General features: G+C 37.8%; 1 protein-coding gene across 17 annotated transcripts in view; it reads left to right on the top strand.

Moving 5' to 3' along the window:
- DLG2 (discs large MAGUK scaffold protein 2) overlaps positions 1-21,102 on the top strand; it is a 2,210,459-nt gene that overhangs the window by 1,766,420 nt on the left and 422,937 nt on the right. For all 17 annotated transcript variants that reach the window (XM_032167965.2, XM_032167963.2, XM_032167975.2 and 14 more), the window contains one exon: positions 753-821. In XM_032167965.2, the coding sequence (XP_032023856.1) occupies positions 753-821 (69 nt within the window). The remainder of the gene's footprint in view (positions 1-752; positions 822-21,102) is intronic.

The following is a 21,102-nucleotide window of genomic DNA, read 5'->3' as shown; positions in this document are numbered from 1 at the left end:
AGCAACTTTCTAATCCTCTCTGTATCTCAATTTCTTCATCTGTTGAATGGGACATACCTCATAAATTTATGAGAAATAAAAGACATAAAAATTTAAAAACACTTAGGAAAGTGTTTAAGACCTCAATAAATGTTAGATATTTTCATTTTATTTATATTACTTATCTACAAAATCAGTCTTGTTACAGGTAATCAAAATCTAGAACTACATTAAATTTGAAGATTGATACGCAGCTGGAAGTCTCATTTTTCAAGTTTTGTGTTCATCAAATAGCTCAATTATTGTTAACTAAATTTACAACTAAGTGTTGCAAATTTGAACTAATAAATACATCTGTACTAATTAAATATAACTTCTCTGATTTACAGATTAGGCTCTGTGTAAAATTTTGTTAGAAAAAATTATTCTGCAGCTTAAAAAAATACATTGCATCCTAAAGAAATGTATGTTTTTATGCTCTGTGTTATCTCATTCCAAGGGCAAAAAATTACCTTTTCTAAATATGTTTGTTCATTTTAATGTTTACCTATCATTAAAAGCTTACTTTTGAATAATACATATTAAAATCAAATTATAAAAAAATTAACTCTTATCTGGTAGAGTACTATATTTTGGTGGAGGGTTCTACTTATCACCAAATATTTAATCTCTCCTGTATTTCTTTCAAAACTGATTCTTGACAATAGGACCGATTAAAATGTTCAAAAACATTTTAAATAAATGATATGTGTTTCTTCTGTCTTTTCTTGCAGTCATTCCCAACATAGCACCGCAACTCGTCAGCCTTCAGTGACTCTCCAACGGGCCATCTCCCTGGAAGGGTAAGATAATGATACAGAACCTCTTAAACTGTGCAGCCTTGGAATATGAAGTCTTCCTTTCTCTCCCTGTCTCTGTCTCTCTTTCTCTTTCCCTCCCTCCCTTCCTTCCTTCCTTCCTTCCTTCCTTCCTTCTTTCCTTCCTTCCTTCCTTCTTTCCTTCCTTCCTTTCTTTCTCCTTCTCTTTCTTTTCTTTCTTTCTCTCTCTCTTTCTTTCTCTTTCTTTTGTCCTTCTTTCTCTCTCTTTCTTTTTCTTTCTTTCTTTCCTTCCCTCCCTCCCCACTCTTCTTTGTCTCTCACAGACACACACATTCTCTCTCTCTCTCTTTTTCTTTCAATTAGCAAATATCTAGGAAACTCACATTATGTGCCAAGCACTGTGCTAGGTACTAGATTTAATAATTCAAATAAGATTTCTTCTTTCCCTCCAGAGGGCTTCATCGTCTAGCACAAATGATGGAAATACACACACTTGTGATACAGTGTAAGCATTACACTCTGTAGGAGATATGCATAAGGGATTAATGGAGAATCCAGGAGGGATACCTAACTGTAAATGGGCATCCAAAGGGGACTGGGGAGCAGGTCATTTTGGTTCCCCAAAAGATGTAACTCTTGAGCTGAGGACTGAAGCATACATGGATATTTGCGCAACAGCACAAGTTCATAAATATTCCTCCAAGGGAAGAAAAAAAACTAACATTTACTGAGTGCTTATTAGGTGCCAGGCTCTATCTATTTAACTACCAATCACCTGTTGTATTAGTCCATTTTCACGCTGCTGATAAAGACATACCTAAGCCTCAGCAATTAACAAAAGAAAGAGGTTTAATGGAGTTGCATTTCCATGTAGCTAGGGAGGCCTCACAATCATGGCAGATGGCAAAAGGCACTTCTTACATGGCAGCAAGAAAGAGAATGAGAGCCAAGCAAACAGGTTTCCCCTTATAAAACCATCAGATCTTGTGAGACTTATTCACTATCATGAAAGCAGTATGGGAGAAACCGCCCCATGATCCAATTATCTCCCACCAGGTCCCTCCCACAACACACGGGAATTATAGGAGTACAATTCAAGATGAGATTTGGGTGGGGACACAGAGCCAAACCATATCACCTGTCTTACCTGATTTTATTTCTAAAGTAGTCCTAGAAGATAGATATCTTTGTTTCTAAACATTGATTCTCAGAGAGGTTAAGTAATTTTCCCAAGTGTACTTGTATAGAAAGTAGCATAGCTTGGACCTGAAATCAAGCTTGACTCCACTGTGTGGCTCTGTCCTCCATAATGTGGTATGAAAAGACTTTATTGAGGTGAAGAGCACTGGTTGTACAATTCATAAACCACATTCAGGCTAAGTTAGACATCGTGCAGAATTTCCTAAGTGTGAAAAAAAAAAAATGAAGTACTAGAATGGCTCTAACCTTAAAAATCATTAAATAGAATCAATAACCTGCTGTTTGGGATGGTACTAGAGGTCCACGTGCATACTATGTAGCTGAGGTGTTTTTTGCAGCAGAGGTAAGGGTGTGGGGACTAATTTTACCACTGTCTCTATCTCATTTTATTATTCCTTTTGAATACCTCTCTTGGCAGGGCTCAGGGTGGCTATCATTTCACATTTTGGCCATCAGCACAAAGAAGACTTCCTTCAGCTATGATGAATAATGGCATTTCCTTCTAAGGCTATCTCCAAACTTTTCTTTTCTTTCTTTTTATTTGCAAAAGCTTATTAGCAATTTGCCCTAAATTTTTTTTCAATTTCCACTGTTTTCCACTTGAGTTAAGGGAACTCTGTAATTGACATAATCACTATTTCTTCTTCTCTGATGAGGCCAAAAATGTAGATGTTATCCTAACTTCAAAACACCAGAGTGACTCCTTTTATTAAAAAAAAATAGCAAACTGTATAAACTTCATAGTGATCTATTGTCCCAACTAGCATAAAGCAATTTGCCTTATATCTAGTGAATAACACAATATATTCTATTCCCTGTAAGAATGGAAGAAAACTTACTGTAGAGTCAAAGAATTTGGTTTGAGTCCTGGCCTCTGACATTTGTTGTTGATCAGGGACCTTCACCTCTCTAAGCATGGGTTTCCTCAACAGCCAAAAAGGAAAATAGTATCAAACTCACCAATTTTTTTGAGATAGGGTCTCGCTGTGTCACCAAGATTGAAGTGAAGTGGCGTGATTTCGGCTCACTGCAACCTCCACCTTCTGGGTTCAAGTGATTCTCTGGCCTCAGCCTCCCGAATAACTGGGACTACAGACACACACCACCATGCCTGGCTACTTTTTGTACTTTTAGTAGAGATGGGGTTTCACCATATTTGCCAGGCTGGTCTCAAACGACTGACCTTGTGATCTGCCCGCCCCAGCCTCCCAAAGTGCTGGGATTACAGGTGTGAGCCACCAGGCCCAGCCCAAACTCACCAATTTTTAAAAATAAAAGTATCAGGTACCTATTGGACCCTCAATAAGTACTAGTTATACACTTAGTCTAAGTGTTCTGAAAAAAAAACAAAATTTATTTTTATAGGCTAGATTACTTTGAAGACTTACTTTGAGCACTTGCCTTTAAATACGTTTATAGGTATTTGTTTATGAAAAACACTTCTGGATATAAAATAAAATAATTGAGGTAGAAATAACTTAGCATGACTGAAATATTTAGAAGGCGAAATCTCAGTAATCATCTACAAAGTCCAGAACACAAAAATTTGTGCTATAAATGCCCAGCTGGTTGTCAGATGAAGAGATAATGTGGCACATAATCACTGGGACTGAACACATAGTGGGAAAGTTATTTTTCATCTTACATAGGCCAATGGGTCTTCAGCAGGTTTCCCATTAAAGTGTTACACTGCTGAGTGTACGCAATCAACTGAAATTGCAAATTCCATTATTTCAAAACGCTCCTTCCTAATGCTTTTGTGAAAAGTAACTACATAGGATATTTTTTAAATGAATGTAGTTTAAAAGGCCATATGTTTATATAATTTTCACCCAAGTTTCTATTTACTTGACATAAAATAAGTGGGGATATTTCAGATTTCCAGTTAATTTGATCCATTGAGACAACGAAACTATCTAATTGAGTCCTCTACCATAGAGTCACTGCTGTTTTTAAGTTGATATCTGAATCATCTATTACTATGCCAGACAAAATGAGGAAGAATAATATCCCTATTAACAGAATAAGTTCTGTGTTTCAGTTTCAAATTGACAGACACAGCCCACACCTTAATCTCCTCTTCCTTCTGAGACCCTATTAAAAGAAGCTAATGGGATAATAATATTTTTTTAAAAGGACAGTCTCCTAGTGATCAAGGAAATAGAAGGGGTCATCAAAGGCCAAATGGTTTCATTATATTTCTTTGCAACAGAAAGCTGATTGAAGGGTATTGACTGGTGAAAAACAAAGTAATCTCAGCTTTTGATCACCTATGGAAGCAGGGCTGTACAACTGCAGGGGGTACCTTTTACATTGCATTCTATTAGAATGGCATTTCCTGGGGTTATGTCTCCCGGGATGCCATCCACAAGAAGCCCTACCACAGTGCAGTAGCACTATGCGAAGGGGCCTACAGCTCAGCAAAGAGCAGATCTGCCTAGCCAAACCCAGAAAACTCAGAGATGTTAGGGTAGTGACAACAGATGGGATTGAAAGCAGAGTCTGAGAATAGGAATGAAGAGTCCCCCTGTTAGCATGCACACCCCTGCATACAAAAAAAAAAGAAGGTTCTTCTCAGAAGAAATTGAATCACTCTTATGTAGCACCTAGATGAGCTAGTTTGAGAGTTGGCCCCCACAGCCGAGTCCTTCACAGTGTGCTAGTTTGGGGCAGAGTTTCACGTTTTCTCGCTTAACCTCAAACCTTTCCATTAAAAAGCCTAATCAACTTAAGTGCCTATCAACGAATGACTGGATAAATAAAATGTGGTATATATACACAATGGAATACTATTCAGCCATAAAAAGAATGAAATCATGTCATTTTCAGCAACATGTATGGAACTGGAGGCCATTATCTTAAGTGAAACAGTTCAGAAACAGAAAGACGAATGCCGCATGTTCTCACTTATAAATGGGAGCTAAATAATATATACACATGGACATAGAGTGTAAAATGATAGACATTGGAGACTCAACAGAGTGAAATACGTGGAGGAGGTTGGACGATGAGAAATTACTTGGTGGGTAAAATGTACATTATTCTGATGATGGATACACTAAAAGCACAGGCTTCACCACTGTGGAGTATGGCCATGTAACAAAATTGTACTTGTACCTCTTAAATGTATACAAATTTTTTAAAAGCTGAAATGATTAAAAGCATTTGCCTCTAGATAGGAAGGGAGGATTCTCAGGGCAGGTGGCACAAATTGAATTTTAAGGGATGTGTCTGCAGCAAGGCAGAGGTTAAAAAATAGAAAAGAAAATCATGTGCAAAAACCTAGAAGCATTTTGTTAACACTGCTAAGACTAAGAAGTATCTTCAGCTACTGAGAAAGCTTTCTTTCATCTGGGAGAAGGTACTTTATGTTACCTTACAAGGTTATTTAGTGACACACTTAATGGCAGAATTTTCTAGTACAAATTCTAGTAGCATTTTCACATTGGTAAAACAGCTGCCCTGGAAGGTGTTGGCCAGCCTTTACAAGTAGCACTTAAAAGGAAACTAAATGACCATCTTCAGGGAAATTCTTCAAGGAATCCTTTATGGAATAAATAGTTGGTCTAACTAACACCACCGAAAATTTCTCCCAAATCCAGAAGTATATGAGTACCAAAAAGAAAAACAAAAAGTAGTTTTACTTATAAACAGATCTAAGGGAACCCATCCTTTCAAGTTAACTGATTTGTGATGATACTGCCATGGTACTTTCTTACCAGGACAGGCCTAACTCCATAGGGACAGCCACGTGCCACTGTTAAGCACAAGAGACACCCTTCCCACACTTTAAGACCACTCTAGGCTCATGAAACCATGGCTCCATTGGGGCGGGGGAGACTCTGGTGTTCTGAGCCTGAGCTCGGGTATCCTTTACAAGGAACACCTGGAAACAGGACCACTAATGGAATTATTCCCTCTCTTGTTCTCTACTCCTTTTGCCTGGGTGGGAAAAGCTTTTTTTTTTTATAGCTAATGTGCTTCAGATTTCCCAGGATGATACTGACCTAAAAGACTCAGTCTTTTTTTTCCTCTAAGTACTCAGATATTTGGTTCCAAAATATGTGGTCATAGCAGAATGTGATCTGAAAATCAACAGGTCATCTTTGAATCAGGACGTGGAACCCAGATCTAACATTTCTTACTCTGTGATTTTGGCAAGGTGTCTGTTATCTCATATACGAAGTGATCAGGTTGAGTTAAATAAACAAGGTATTAGATGCTTTCCAAATCTAACATTTTGGGGACAAAATTTTGGCTTATGGACTTCTAGGAATATTCCTAGATATGGAGCATAAACTTTTAAGGGACCATTGGGCCCTAGGTAGCTGGCCCTTTGGGCTAGTTGGCTTGAGTTATCTCTATCCACACATTCAGAGACCCATCTGTACCTCAGGATTTGTAATCAGAATGAATGCTCAACTTCCTTCAGCACACCCTGACCTGAAAAGTAGGGCTATGTAATGTTAGGGGCAGGGAGGGGTTGACATGCTGACTAATAAACTGAATTATAGAAGTGCTCTTTGAAACTTGGAAGAGATTTTTTTTTTAGGCTGTTAGTTGCTAGGGTCGCTGGTCAAAAATCTGAGCCTTTGCTTATCACAGATATTTAAGTGACTCTATCAAAACAGAGAGGCAAGTTGGGTAAAGTGCAAAGGATTTTTGTCTATTTTTAGAATGTATTAAAATAATACGTATTATTTTATGTGTATGTTTATATGTATATATATGTATACATACACACACATCTGTATATATGTATTTATATGTGTGTGTCATTCTCTTTATTTTGCTTTCCTGACAGCTGAAGAGTTTATTTATAAAGAATATGGGAAAAGTAAGGAGATGAGCACCGATTTAAATTTTAGAAATGATCGGAAGAAATCAAACTGCTCCCCCCAAAAAGATTTATGTTTGTGATTTATAGTCCAATAAAGACAGACCTGTCTCCTGAATAAGAAAGTTCTGGGTGAGAAGGCTCTGGTTGAGAGTCCCAACCTTATTAATGTTGCCAGGTCACCTGCTAAAAACATCTTAGCTGTTTGGAAGGACTCAAAAAGTTTACAGACTTTCCTTCCATCCCTGGGTGGGGGAGGTAGATCTTCAGAGTTTGAAAACCAGGGGATTCATTAGGAATCTCTCAGAGCAGCAAATTCCTCCAGATCATCTCCGTCCCCCCAGTTCAGCATCACATGCTTCCTTTTCATTTTTCCTTGTGTCCCTGGAATTTCCACCTCTCCTACTTGAGCTGTCAGCTCCTTTTCCTTAGCCTCATTTCAAATGGTGAACAGATTTTTTTTTTCCATTTCCTTACTCCATAAGACATCCTTTTCTAGGCCTTATAATCTGTTTCCTTACGTGTGTAGAGCTTAAAATATAAAAGGTGTCTTCACAGCAAACTTTAAGGAGTCTCCCAAATTTATCAGTGTTGAAAAAATGCTGAGACTGTGGAGAGCTAGGAAACATTTAAGGGCTATGAAGACATGGGTTCTAATGCTCTCACAGGGACTGGATTTCTGTTGCCATCTGCTTTTCAAATAACAACTGTGTAAAAATAAATAAATACACAAACCATCGATTCTTGTTTAGAACAGACAGAAATGTGGAATTTCAAGGACTAGCAAAATAGCAAAAATATTTTGCAAAATGACATAGAGAATCTAGATTTGTATTTTTCCAGGTAAATACTTGTATAGACATTATCCACTATCATCATTATTGTTCTGTAAAAGAAAGCCTTCCTTAAAATGAAGAAAAAAACATAAATCGAAGAATACAGAGTACTCTATCATTAAAGCAGGCATTGCAAACACATAGACTCTAAAGTTCAAAAAGAATATTTTTTCTACATTTAAGGGCTAAAAATACCACATTCAATATTGTATATTTTAATTTAATAGTAACTGTTATGTGGCTCTCATTTTGCTCTGATAACAATTAAGGCACCTTTAACCCACTTTATGGATTAAGACACTAAAGCTTAGAGAAGTTAAGTAGCAGAACTGAGATTTGAACCCACATTTTTAAGTCACTCCCTTTCCTACCTCCCCAAACTTGTATGTGTTTTGTTGTTATGAGTTGGCCAACCTGGAGGCCTGAGTAAGACATTAAAATACAAAGTAGAGCTCAATATGATTTCTGAGGTTTTGGAGTTTTTTGTTAACTAGAATCATTGTCAAAAATCTACTTTCAAATAGAAATGTTAATAAATGGGGAACAAACTCGTATAATGATTCCACTCACCTTGAAATGTACCAAATTAGAAAAAATAGAGGAATAATATCTCCAAACTGTAGGCTTCTGGTTTGCCCAGCAGGACTAGGAAGAAGCCTGGAAGTCACAGGTCAGGAGTCTGGTTATGAGAATTATTGGGCTGCCCTGTTCAGTGGCCTCACATACTGAGGGCTGCTTAATGCCAGTAATATTGACCTTGTAGGGCTGCCACAGAATCCAATGGGCAGTTGAAGTTAGGGATGTTTATTTTTTAAATACTCCCTATTTTCTGGACATAGTTGAGTCCAACATGATTACTTATCATACCATGCATATCTTCCTTGAAAACCTTTTAAAGTTTTAGTAACTGGATTTAAAAATGGTCTCAATGTAGTTGTGAATAAACTTTCTCCTCATTTTTATATAATTAAACATACCCAAAACAGTGTGCTGCAGAACATCCAACTAGAAAATTGCCCCTCTTAATCAGTACTCATAGTTATTAATGCCAGTAATAATATGCTCACCCATGACATTGACTGAGATGTCACTAAAGAGCTAGTTAATATGCTGAATTAACCAACGAGGAGTAAAAAAGCACCCAGTCATAAGTCTGTTATGAAAATAAAAACCAGAACCGTTATTCCATGACAAGATTTAGTTGCTTAAACTATCAAAAAGATTTTATCAATCCCAAACTTTCTAATTGTAGCCCCAGCACCAACCTCTTCTTTACATATGCACCATTACCTCTCTTTGAATACTGTCCTTTTTTAACTCAATTCTGTTTATGATGATGCCAACCAATAAATTCAATTAGGAATATAATGATGAGCAAAGCAGACATTGACTCTGCCCTCAGTCTGGGGGAGAAAATGAGACATTAATTGAATAATCACACAAATAAATATAAATCTGTCACTGTGTCAAGCTCTGTGAAAAAAAAAAGGGGGGACCATGATGCTCTGAGTACCTATAATAGGGCATCTGACTTTGTCAGGTAGGTCAGGGAGGTCATGGAAGGCTCTTATCTGAATGACCAATAGGCCTTGACTAGGCAAAGAAAAGGTCGTTATCATGGCTGCACAATGATTACAAATCTGTCTGAGTGTATGACTGAGCAGAGCTCAGATGAGAACAACATGAACTCAGTAGTGCTTTCCATTTAGAAATTTATAAGGAGGCTGACTCATGGTTGACTCGCTGTCTCCTCCTAAGAAGCTGCCTGATGGAGTCTTCCAGTTGCTTATCAGAGCTGTGTGGTCTTGACATAGACGTGATTTTCTAAATCCCATGGCTGACCAGTTCTGCTGTTCCTTCAGTCTTATGTTTACGTGTTTGTTTGCTTATTTATATACCTATGTGCCAGAGTTATGAGATCATTCATTGCCACTGCTGCATCTTTCCTTCTCCTCTACCAGTTTCTCCCTTGGTCCCTTTTATCTTCTGTCTTTTCTCTCTTTCCCCTCCCTTCTCTACAGAAACTTTCTCCTCCTCCTTTCTCTTAGTCTTAATTTGCCATTCATTTTCTTCTTTTTCTCTTTCATTCTTCTCTTTTTTTTTTTTTTTTTTTTGCTGTTCACCATGAAGGTACCAGGCTTATGTTTGCATAGTGCATTATAATTTACAAAGGCATCTCATGAACATTATTCCATTTGATCCTAATAGCAGCTTTGTAAGGTGGCTGGGTAAGAGTCATTTATCCTGTCTACAGATGTGACAGAGGATCAGTAATTTCCCCAAGGTCATGTGTCTGGGAAGGGAAGGATTCTTGACTGTAACCTAGATGGCTGTCTCCTGCACTACTAGACCATCCTGCTTCAACAGAAATGCCACTTATATTCCATTCACGTCTTTTAGTCTGACTGACAAAAGTCCTTTTCCGTCTTGTCTTTATCATTCATGAAAATAAGTCTAGACAAAAGTTGTGGTCAGAGGGGTTTTCTGGTGGCTCATCCATCACATGAGTAGAAACAGCCTTAGTCTTATCTGATGAATATTTGCTGTACATTAAATTTGACCTTGGATTGAACTGCTTATAAAGAATAATTTTCATTCTATTGCTACCTTGCCTGGCTGTGACCTGGAAGGTGGCATGGCTAACAAGAACCAAAAACAAAGAGGATTGCCTCAGGTATCATTTGTCAGCCTTCATTAGATTACTCATCTTGAGACATCTATCTTTATATATCCAAATGAAATCTGGTGTTTTTCTCTGCATATATTTCAATCCCTCAGAGACCCTTAAATTCCATTAGGATTTCTGTTTACTTCCTTCTTCTGGCCAATTATAAGAGAGTTTAAAGAAAGAGCACATCTGTATCCTATGCCACAGACCAGATGCCCCTTTATTGCCAGAAAAACAGCCAGCGATGTTTATCCTTTATTTAATCTCTCTGCTGACTTTCAGTGCTGGTAAATGTTTATTCCACCGAAGTATGCTTTTAAGATGTCAGTCAGCAACCTTTATTGACCAATGGATCATATTTGGTAAAGACTTATGCTTATTACATAGAGAATTAGACTGCTCAAGGAGGACTTTGCAGGGGACAAGCACCATTCGTTCATTCATTCAGTCATTGACTTGATTGATTAACTTCTTATGTATTTGTTCAACTAAGTATTTACTGAATGTCTAGTATATGCCAAGCACTCTGGTGGGATATTTGACAAAATCAAGAAGAACAAGGGCCAAGCCTTGCCCCTGAAGAACTCACAGACTAATAGGGTGACAGAATGTTGAAAATTACAGTAACTCAGTGTGATTATATCTTTGTAATTACAGAACAAAAGAACAAGCAGCTGATTGGGAGGAAGCTACTAGTGCTGTTCAGGTGGAATTTCAGTAATTTTTATCAGGTGATTACCAAACCTGAAGGGTAAATGAACACCCTCTTTAGACTAAAGAAGTTCCATGCTTACATGGGCTGATATCAAGAGTTGGGAATTTTTTTCTCCTAAGCACAGGTCTGCAAGAGCTACATGGAAGTATAGAACAGAGCCATGTTCTTCACAGCCTATTCAGTTTTGCAAAGCAGAATTCTCTTGTGGTCAAGCATTAATTATGAACATTGATGGGAAATTGCATTTCAATATCAGTGTTGCATGATAATAAAATGTGTGAGCATCCCTTCTCTTACAGTGCTTTCAATGCATCCCTGAAGTCCTTGCTTGTCCTCAAATCTCTCTCCTTGGTATAGCAGCCTGGTATAATTTAAAGAAGATGGGCTTTTGGCATATCTGTAACTTCATTTAAATTCTGGCTCCAGCAATTACTAGCTTTATCACCTTGAGCTGTTACTAAACCTTTCTGAGTCTCTGTTTCTTTCATCTAACAGTAGAGATTAATATCTGCTTCATAGGATTGTTTTGACAGTTTATTTTTTTAAGTCTGTAAATGGCCTACCATACTACTTGACAAACAGTAGATACAAGTAGGGATTTGTTCCCCCTCTGATCTCTCTTCCTATATCCCATCTGCCCTTTTGCTTTCTCGTGTGCTAGAACCCATTTCTTCCTCCTCCATGCCAGGAATCAATTAACAAAATCTCCATTCATTGTCCATTTAACAAAACATTTCCTGTGCACCTCTCACACACCGTCAGGAGATACAATCAGTAATGTGGAAGACAGAACACAGCACATGGTAAAGAAACAGAGAAAGTGGAGTGAGCAAGCCTCATTTAGAAAAAGACATCAAGAGTTCAAACACTTTCTACACCCCCCGAAATTGATTTCTTCAGAGCAGCGTTTCAGGAATAGCAGTAAATGTAAAAAGAATATTTAGGGGTAGAATGTCACCACACCTTACCTCCTTATTTACACACAAAAGAATAAGTCCAGAGCCCATGCACATATGTGCTAGCTCAAATATGTGAAGACACATAGATTCCTTCCAGATATCTGGAGTCTCCACTGATTGCTGTTTCATTCAAAAGATTTATTGGACACTGTTACAAACATAATGCCAGTATCTCTTCTTGATTGCCTATATAACAGATCATATCTCTGCCACACAATTTAATGCCTGTAGTTTTCTCCTTTTTCCATGCTGAAAAGTTTCTCTCCTCTACTGAGTGCAAAAGTCCTTCAGGGAAGCTGCTAGGTCCTACCCTATCATGTAATTATTGGGCACTCTCCCAAGAACAGACCATATTCAACAAGTTATGGCTTGTTAAAGTTCCTCCTTCTACCATGACCTGAGGAATAAGGGGAATTATATTCCCTAAGTGACCAATTTTCTCCACTTCTAGCCAATTTCTTCACTAGGGGAGATATGCCAACTAGTCATCACTTTCTCTGTCTCTGTAGTTCTACAGAGTTGTAAAGTTTGTAGACAGTAATATTATGAATGCTGCTGCCACCACTTTTTTTTTTTTTTTTTTTTTGGTGTGGGGAAGTATCCATCACCTCAAACATGTATCCTTTATTTATGTTACAAACAATCTAATTACGCACTTTAATTATTTTTAAGTGTACAATAAAATATTATTTACCATAATCAACCTGTTCTGCCATCAAATACTAGATTTTATTCATTCTTTATAAATTTATAAATATATTTTTGTACCCATTAACCATGTCAATATTTCCCCCACCACTGCCCTTCACAGCCTCTGGTAACCATCATTCTATTATTTCCATAAGTTCAGTTGTTTTACTATTTTTAGCTCCCATAAATAAGTGGGAACATCCAAAGTTTGTCTTTCTGTGCCTGTCTTATTTCGCTTAACATAATGACCTCCAGTTCCATTCATGTTGTTGCCAGTGACAGGATCTCATTCTTTTTTATGGCTGGATAGTAGTGCATTGTATATTTGTACCACGTTTTCTTTATCCATTCTCATTTGTTGATAGACACTTACATTTCTTCCAAATCTTGGCTATTGTGAATAGTGCTGCAATCACCATGGGAGTACACATATCTCTTTGATATACTGATTTCCTTTCTTTTGGATATATACCTAGTAGTGGGATTGCTGAATCATGTAGTAGTTCCATTTTTAGTTTTTAAAAATGTTTTCAATTTTTAATTTCTGTGGGAACAAAATAAGTGTATATATTTATGGGGTACATGAGATGTTTTGATACAAGGATGCAATGTGAAATAAGCACATGATGGATAACGGGGTGTCTGTCCCCTCAAGCATTTATCCTTTGAGTTACAAACAATCCAATTATACTCTTTAAGTTATTTTAAAATGTACAATTATTATTGACTTTACTCACTCTGTTGTGCTATCAAACAGTAGGTCCTATTCATTCTTTATTTTAGTACCCATTAACCGTCCCACCTTCCCCCAACCTACCTCCCACCACTGCCTTTCCAGCCTCAGGTAACTATCCTTCTACTCTCAATCTCCATGAGTTCAATTGTTTCGAATTTTAGATTCCACGAATAAGTGAGAAAATATGACGTTTGTCTTTCTGTGCCTGGCTTATTTCACTTAACATAATGATCTCCAGTTTTTTCCATGTTGTTGCAAATGACTGGATTCTCATTCTTTTTGTGGCTCCATTGTGTATACATACCACATTTTCTTTATCATTCATCTGTTGATGAACACTTAGGTTGCTTCCAAATCTTGGCTATTATAAACAGTGCTGCAAGAAACATAGCAGTGCAGATATCTCTTTGATATGCTGATTTCTTTTCTTTTGGGTATATACCTAGCAGTGGGAGTGCTGGATAATATGATAGCTCAATTTTTAGTTTTTTGAGGAATATCCAAACTGTTCTCCATAGTGACTGTACTAATTTACATTCCCACCAAAAATGTAAAAGGGTTCCCTTTTCTCTATATCCTCACCAGTATTTGAAACTGCCTGTCATTTGGATATAGCCATTTTGACTGGGGTGAAATGATATCTCATTGTAGTTTTGATTTGCATTTCTCTGATGCTCAGTGATGTTAAGCACCTTTTCATATACCTGATACTGATTTCATTGTTAATTCATGGCATATATTAGTGAATTTTTATTAGTCCATTTTCACGCTGCTGATAAAGACATACCTGAGACTAGGAAGAAAAAGAGGTTTAACAGGTGGGAAGGCCTCATACTCATGGTGGAAGGCAAGGATTAGCAAGTCACATCTTACATGGATGGCGTAAGGCAAAGAGAGAGCTTGTGCAGGGAAACTCCTGTTTTTAAAACCATCAGATCTCATGAGACCTATTCACTATCACAATAACAGCACAGGAAAGACCCACCCACATGATTCAATTATCTCCCACAGGGTCCCTCCCACAACGTGTGGGAATTCAAGATGAGATTTAGGTGGGGACACAGCCAAGCCATATTATTTCCATGCCTGGCCACTTCCAAATGTCATGTCCTAACATTTCAAAATCATTCATGCCTCCCAGCAGTCCCCCAAAGTCTTAACTCATTTCAGCATTAACTCAAAAGTCCAAAATCCCAAGTCTCATCTGAGGTAAGGCAAGTCGCTTCCACCTATAAGCCTGTAAAATCAAAAGCACTTTAGTTACTTCCTAGATACAGTGGGGGTACTGGCTTTGGGTAAATACAGCCATTCCCAGTGGAAGAAATTGGCCAAAACAAAGGGGCTACAGGCCTCATGTAAGTCTAAAATCCAGCAAGGCAGTCAAATCTTAAAGCTCCAAAATGATCTCCTTTGACTCCATGTCTCATATCCAGGTCATGCTGATGCAAGAGATGGGTTCCCATGGTCTTGGGCAGCTCCACTCCTGTGGCTTTGCAGGGTACAGCCTCCCTCCCAGCAACTTTCATGGGCTGGCATTGAGTGTCTGTGGTTTTTTCAGGCTTATAATGCAAACTGTCAGTGTATCTATCATTCTGGGGCTGGAGGATGGTGATCTCTTCTCACAGCTCCACTAGGTGGTGTCCCAGTATGGACTCTGCATGGGGGCTTCAACCCCACATTTCCCTTCTACACTGCCCTAGCAGAGGTTCTCCATGAGGACTGTACCCCTGCAGCAAACTTCTCCTGGGCATCCAGGCATTTCCATACATCTTCTAAAATCTAGGCAGAGGTTCCCAAACCTCAGTTCTTGACTTCTGTGCCCTCACAGGCTCAACATCACATGGAAGCTGCCAAGACTTGAGGCTTGCACCCTCTGAAGCCATGGCCCAAGCTCTACGTTGGCCCCTTTTAGTCATGGCTGGAGTGGCTGGGATGCAGGGCAACAAGTCCCTAGACTGCACATGGAAGAGGGACCCTGGGCATGGCCCACAGAAACATTTTTTCCTCCTAAACCTCCAGTGCTGTGATGGGAGGGGCTGCCATAAAGGTCTAGGTCTCCGAGATGCCCTGGAGACATTTTCCACATTTTCTAGGTGATTAACATTCGGCTCCTCATTACTTAGGCAAATTTCTGCAGCTGGCTTAAATTTTTCCTCAGAAAATGGGATTTTCTTTTCTACCCCATTGTCAAACTGCAAATTTTCCAAACTTTTATGCTCTCCCTTTTAAAACTGAATGCCTTTAACAGCACCCAAGTCACCTCTTGAATGCTTTGCTGCTTAGAAATTTCTTCTGCCAGATACCCTAAATCATCTCTCTCAAGTACAAAGTTTCACAAATCTCTAGGGCAGGGACAAAATGCATCCAGTCTCTTTGCTAAAATATAACAAGAGTTACCTTTGCTCCAGTTCCCAACAAGTATCCCATTTCCATCTGAGACCACCTCAGCCTGGATTTCATTGTCCATATCATTATCAGCATTTTGGTCAAAACCATTCAACAAGTCTCTAGGGAGTCCCAAACTTTCCCACATTTTCCTGTCTTCTTCTGAGCCCTCCAAACTGGTCCAGCCTCTACTTGTTACCCAGTTCCAAAGTCGCTTCCACATTTTCAGGTATCTTTTCAGCAGTGTCCCATTCCCCAAACCAATTTACTGTATTAGTTCATTTTTCACACAGCTTATAAAGACATACCCAAGACTGGGAAGAAAAAGAGTTTTAATGGATTTACAGTTCCACATAGCTGGTGAGGCCTCACAATCATGGCAGAAGGCAAGGAGGAGCAAGTCACATCTTAGATGGATTGCAGCAGGCAAAGAGACAGCTTGTGCAGGGAAATTCCCATTTTGATGAGATTTGAGTGGGGACACGGCAAACCATATCAGAGTTGAAATCATTACAAAGCTATAGGAGTGCCAGATCATCATTTTTATGCATTTGTGTTTGCGTGTTCCAATATGTCAATGCTAGCAAATAATTTGGGCATACAAAAAAACTATAAGCCACATCAGTACCTTTCACCCTTGGCATCTAAGAGAACCATGGCTATCAAAGATCAAGCCTTGTGTTTGAGAGTGCGTGGGGGTTTTGCAGAAGAAAATATCATTATCATTATCTGGCCTTGTGTGTCAGTAAAATACACATCACTATGGAGAGCTGCTTTATAATAATGTCCTACTTTCAATTTACTCAAGGGCCATAGCCATTGTGGGGGGGAAAAGGATACTATAATGTCCACCTCCTTGTGAGAAAATGATCTAAGGGTAAGAGACAGGCAGAAGATTTTCCAAGGCCACAACAAATTTAAGACCAGAAGTCAGGGCTCCTAATTTTCTGACCAGGAGCTCCGTTTTATCTGGAGGATAATAAGGGTAAACTAGAGTCTTCATTCCTCTGATTTTTTCTTTTTCAGTTCCTCATGTCTTTTGACTTATTTTGCCAGAAGAAGGGATCATTATGGAGAAACTGGAATGATTTCAGGGGAGAAATAATGGGAAGAGGTATGAAATGCAAGAAAACACCTTTTGAAGTGTGGTTTTGACCCCCTGACATACCCAGGAAGCCATTTTTCTTGTCTGACAGCAAGATTTCCTTCCATGTAATTTTCAGCAGCAAGTAGGGCTTGGGGAGAGTCCTAAGTTGGCCTTACATAGATCAGAACTCATACCCAGCAAAACAGACATGTAGCGTATTTGGGATGCCCCAGCTTCATTGTGCTAGATCAAATGTCTTCATCTCTTAGTCACTCTCCTTTGTTTTTGGTTCCCAGTGCTGTGATCTATTTTTTATCAAAATCAGTTCTTAGGATCAACTTGTTTGCACTGAGATTTAGATGTCTTTTAGGTTTTCATTCCATAATGATTCATTGATCATATTCTTTGTGTCTACTATTTTACCAGGTATTTAGTACACAGGAGCAAAGGGAACTTGTATTCATTAACCACTTTTTAATAGATTTTATTTTTCAGAGCAGCTGTAGATTCATAGCAAAAAAAAAAAAAAAAAAGAGCAGAAAATGTAGAAAATTCTCATGTGTGCCCTGCCCCAACACATGCATAGCCTCACCTGTTATTAACATCCTCCACCAGAGAAGTACGTTTGTTAGAATTGATTATGCTACATTGATACATCATTATCATCCGGGGTCCATAGCTTACATTAGCATTCACTTTTAGTGTTGCACATTCTAAGGGTTTGGACAAACATATAATGACATGTATCTGGAATTATGGTGTCGTACAAAATAGTTTCCCTGCCCTAAAAATTATCTGAACTTGGAGATTCTGATGATTATGTGTCTTGGGGATGATCTTCTTGTTAAGTATCTTACCAGGGTTCTCAGAGATGACACAAACAAATGAAAAAACATTCCATGTTCATGGATAGGAAAAATCAATATCATCAAAACAGTGATACTTCCCAACACAATTTATAGATTCAATGCTATTCCTGTTAAACTACCATGAGATTCTTCACAGAACTAGAAAAAAACTATTTTAAAATCATATGGAACCAAAAAGGATCCTTAATAACCAAAATAATTATAAGCAAAAAGAACAAAGTTGGAGACATCACACTAGCTGATTTCAAACTATATTACAGGGCTACATGAACCAAAACCACATGGCACAAAAACAGACACATAGACCAATGGAACAGAATAAAGAACCCAGAAATAAGACCACAGATCTGCAACTATATGATTTTGACAAACCTGACAAAAATAAGCAATGGGGAGAAGATTCCCTATTCCATAAATGGTGCTGGGAGAACTGGCTAGCTATATACAGAAGATTAAAACTGTATTCCTTTCTTACACCAGATACAAAAATAAATTAAGATGGATTAAACACTTTTTTTTTAATTATACTTTAGGTTTTAGGGTACATGTGCACAATGTGCAGGTTTGTTACATATTAAACACTTTTAAATGTAAAACCCAAAACTATAAAATCCCTGGAAGACAACTTAGGCAATACCATTCAGAATATAGGCACAGGCAAAGATTTCATGATGAAGATGCCAAAAGCAATTACACCAAAGCAAAAATTGGCAAATGATATTTAATTAAACTAAAGAGCTTCTGTACAGCAAAAGAAACTGTCCACAGAGTAAACTGACCACCTACAGAATGAGAGAGAATATTTCCAAATTATGCATCTGAGAAAGGTCAAATATCCTTTAAGAAACTTAAAGGAATGTACAGAAAAAGACAAACAACCCCATTAAAAAGTGGGCAAAGGACATGAAAAGTTTACAGAAGATGACATAAATGTGGCCAACTATCATATGAAAATAAAAGTCAACATCACTGATCATTAGAGAAATGCAAATGAAAACCACAATGAGATACCACCTCATGCCAGTCAGAATGGCTATTATCAAAAAGTCAAAAAACAATAGATGTTGGCAAGGTTGTGGAGAAAAAGGACTGCTTTTACACTGTTGGTGGGAGTGAAAATTAGTCCAACCATTGTGGAAGGCAGTGTGGCAATTCCTCAAAGACCTAGAGTCAGAAATACCATTTGACCCAGCAATCCCATTACTGGGTATATAACCAAGGAATACAAATTGTTCTATTATAAAGAACATGCAAGCATATGTTCATCGCAGCACTATTCACAATAGCAAAGACATGGAATCAACCTAAATGCCCATCAATGATAGATTAGATAAAGAAAATGTGGTACATATATACCATGAATTATATGCAGACATAAAAAAAAAAGATCATGTCCTTTGCAAGAATATGGATGGAGCTGGAAGCCATTATCTTTAGCAAAATAATGCAAGAACAGAAAACCAAATACCACATGTTCTGACTTATAAGTGGAAGCTAAATTATGAGAACACATAAACACATAGTGGGGAACAACACACACTGGGACCTGGCAGACAGTGGAGGGTGGGAGGAGGGAGAGGATCAGGAAAAATAGCTAATAGGTACTAGGCTTAACACCTGGGCAATGACATAATCTGTACAACAAACCTTCAAGTACAACAAACAAGTTTACCTATGTAACAAACCTGCGTATGTATCCCTGAACTTTTTTTTTTTTTTTTTTTTTGAGACAGAGTCTCTATCACCCAAATGGAGTGTAGTGGCATGGTCTTGGCTCACTGCAATCTCCGCCTCCCAGGTTCAAGCGATTCTCCTGTCTCAGCCTCCTGATGTATCCCTGAACTTAAAATAAAAGTTTTTTAAAAATTATATCTTCTTTTACCAATTCATCCCTTCCTCCCCCTATACCCCATCAACTACTGATTTTATTAGTGTCTCCATAGTTTTACTTTTTCCAGAGTATCAGATAGTTGGAATAATACAGTATGTAGCCTTTTCAGATTGGCTTCTTTTGCATATATGCATTTAACTTTCCTCCATGTACTTCTGTGTCTTGGTAGTTCATTTATTTTTGGTGATGAATAATGTTCCATTTTCTAGATGTACCACAGTGTATTTATCCATTCACCTACTGAAGGACATCTTGATTGCTTCCAACTTTTGGCAATTATTAATAAAGCTGCTAGAACTATTCACATGCAGGTGCAGGTTTTTGTGTGGACATGTGTTTTCAGCTTCTTTGGAGAAATACCAAGGAGCACAATTGCTGGATCATATAGTAAGAGTATGTTTAGTTTTGTAAGAAACCACCAAACTATCTTCCAAAGTGACTATACCATTTTGTATTCCCACCAGCAATGAATAAGTGCAGGTACACATCCTTGCCAGCATTTGTTTTTGTCAGTATTCTGGATTTCGACCATTTCAATCGGTGTGTAGTGGTATCTCATTGTTGTTATAATTTGCATTTCTCTGATGATATATGATGTGAGGCCTCTTTTCATGTGCTTATTTGCCATCTGTTTATCTTCTTTGGTGAGGTATCTGAGGTTCTGTGGCCTATTTTTAGTTGTGTTGTTTGTCAGTTTTAGGAGATTTTGTTTGTTGAGTTTTAGGAGTTCTTTGTATATTTTTAATAATAGTTCTTTATCTGACATGTCTTTTGTAATTATTTTCTCTCAGTATTTGGCTTGTCATTTCATTCTCTTGACATTGTCTTTCACAGAGCAGACTGTTTTTATTTTAATAAAATAAAAACTGTCCATATGTTTATGTATGTTAAAAACATGTTTTTATTTTAATAAAATAAAAAAAAGTCCAGCTTATCAATTATTTCTTTTATGAATCATGCCTTTGGTGTTGTATCTAAAGAGTCATCTCAAAACCCAAGGTCATCTAGATTTTCTCCTACAATATCTCCAAGGAGTTTATAGTTTTGTGTTTTGCATTTTGGTTTGTGATCAATTTTGAGTTTATTTTTGTTCAGGGTATAATGTCTGTGTCTACCTATTTTTTTTCTGCTTTGCATGTGGATGTCCAGTTGTTCTAGCACCGTATTTGTCTCCTCTTTCACCAATACCATACTGTCCTGATTACTATAGCTTTATACAAAATTTTGAAGCTAGGTAGTGTTATCCTCCAAATTTGTTTTTTCTTTCAATATTTGTTTGCTATTTGGGGTCTTTTGCCTCTCCATATAGAGTTCACAAAATAACTTGCTGGGATTTTGATTGGGATTGCACTAAATCTACAAATTAAGTTGGAAAGAACTAACATGAGTATTTCTAGCTCTCCATTTACATGGACTATCTCTCCATTTATTT

This window comes from Hylobates moloch, unplaced genomic scaffold, assembly GCF_009828535.3.
Source record: "Hylobates moloch isolate HMO894 unplaced genomic scaffold, HMol_V3 SCAFFOLD_11, whole genome shotgun sequence".
Taxonomy (NCBI): Eukaryota; Metazoa; Chordata; class Mammalia; order Primates; family Hylobatidae; genus Hylobates; species Hylobates moloch.
This window is presented reverse-complemented; position numbering and strand designations above follow the sequence as displayed.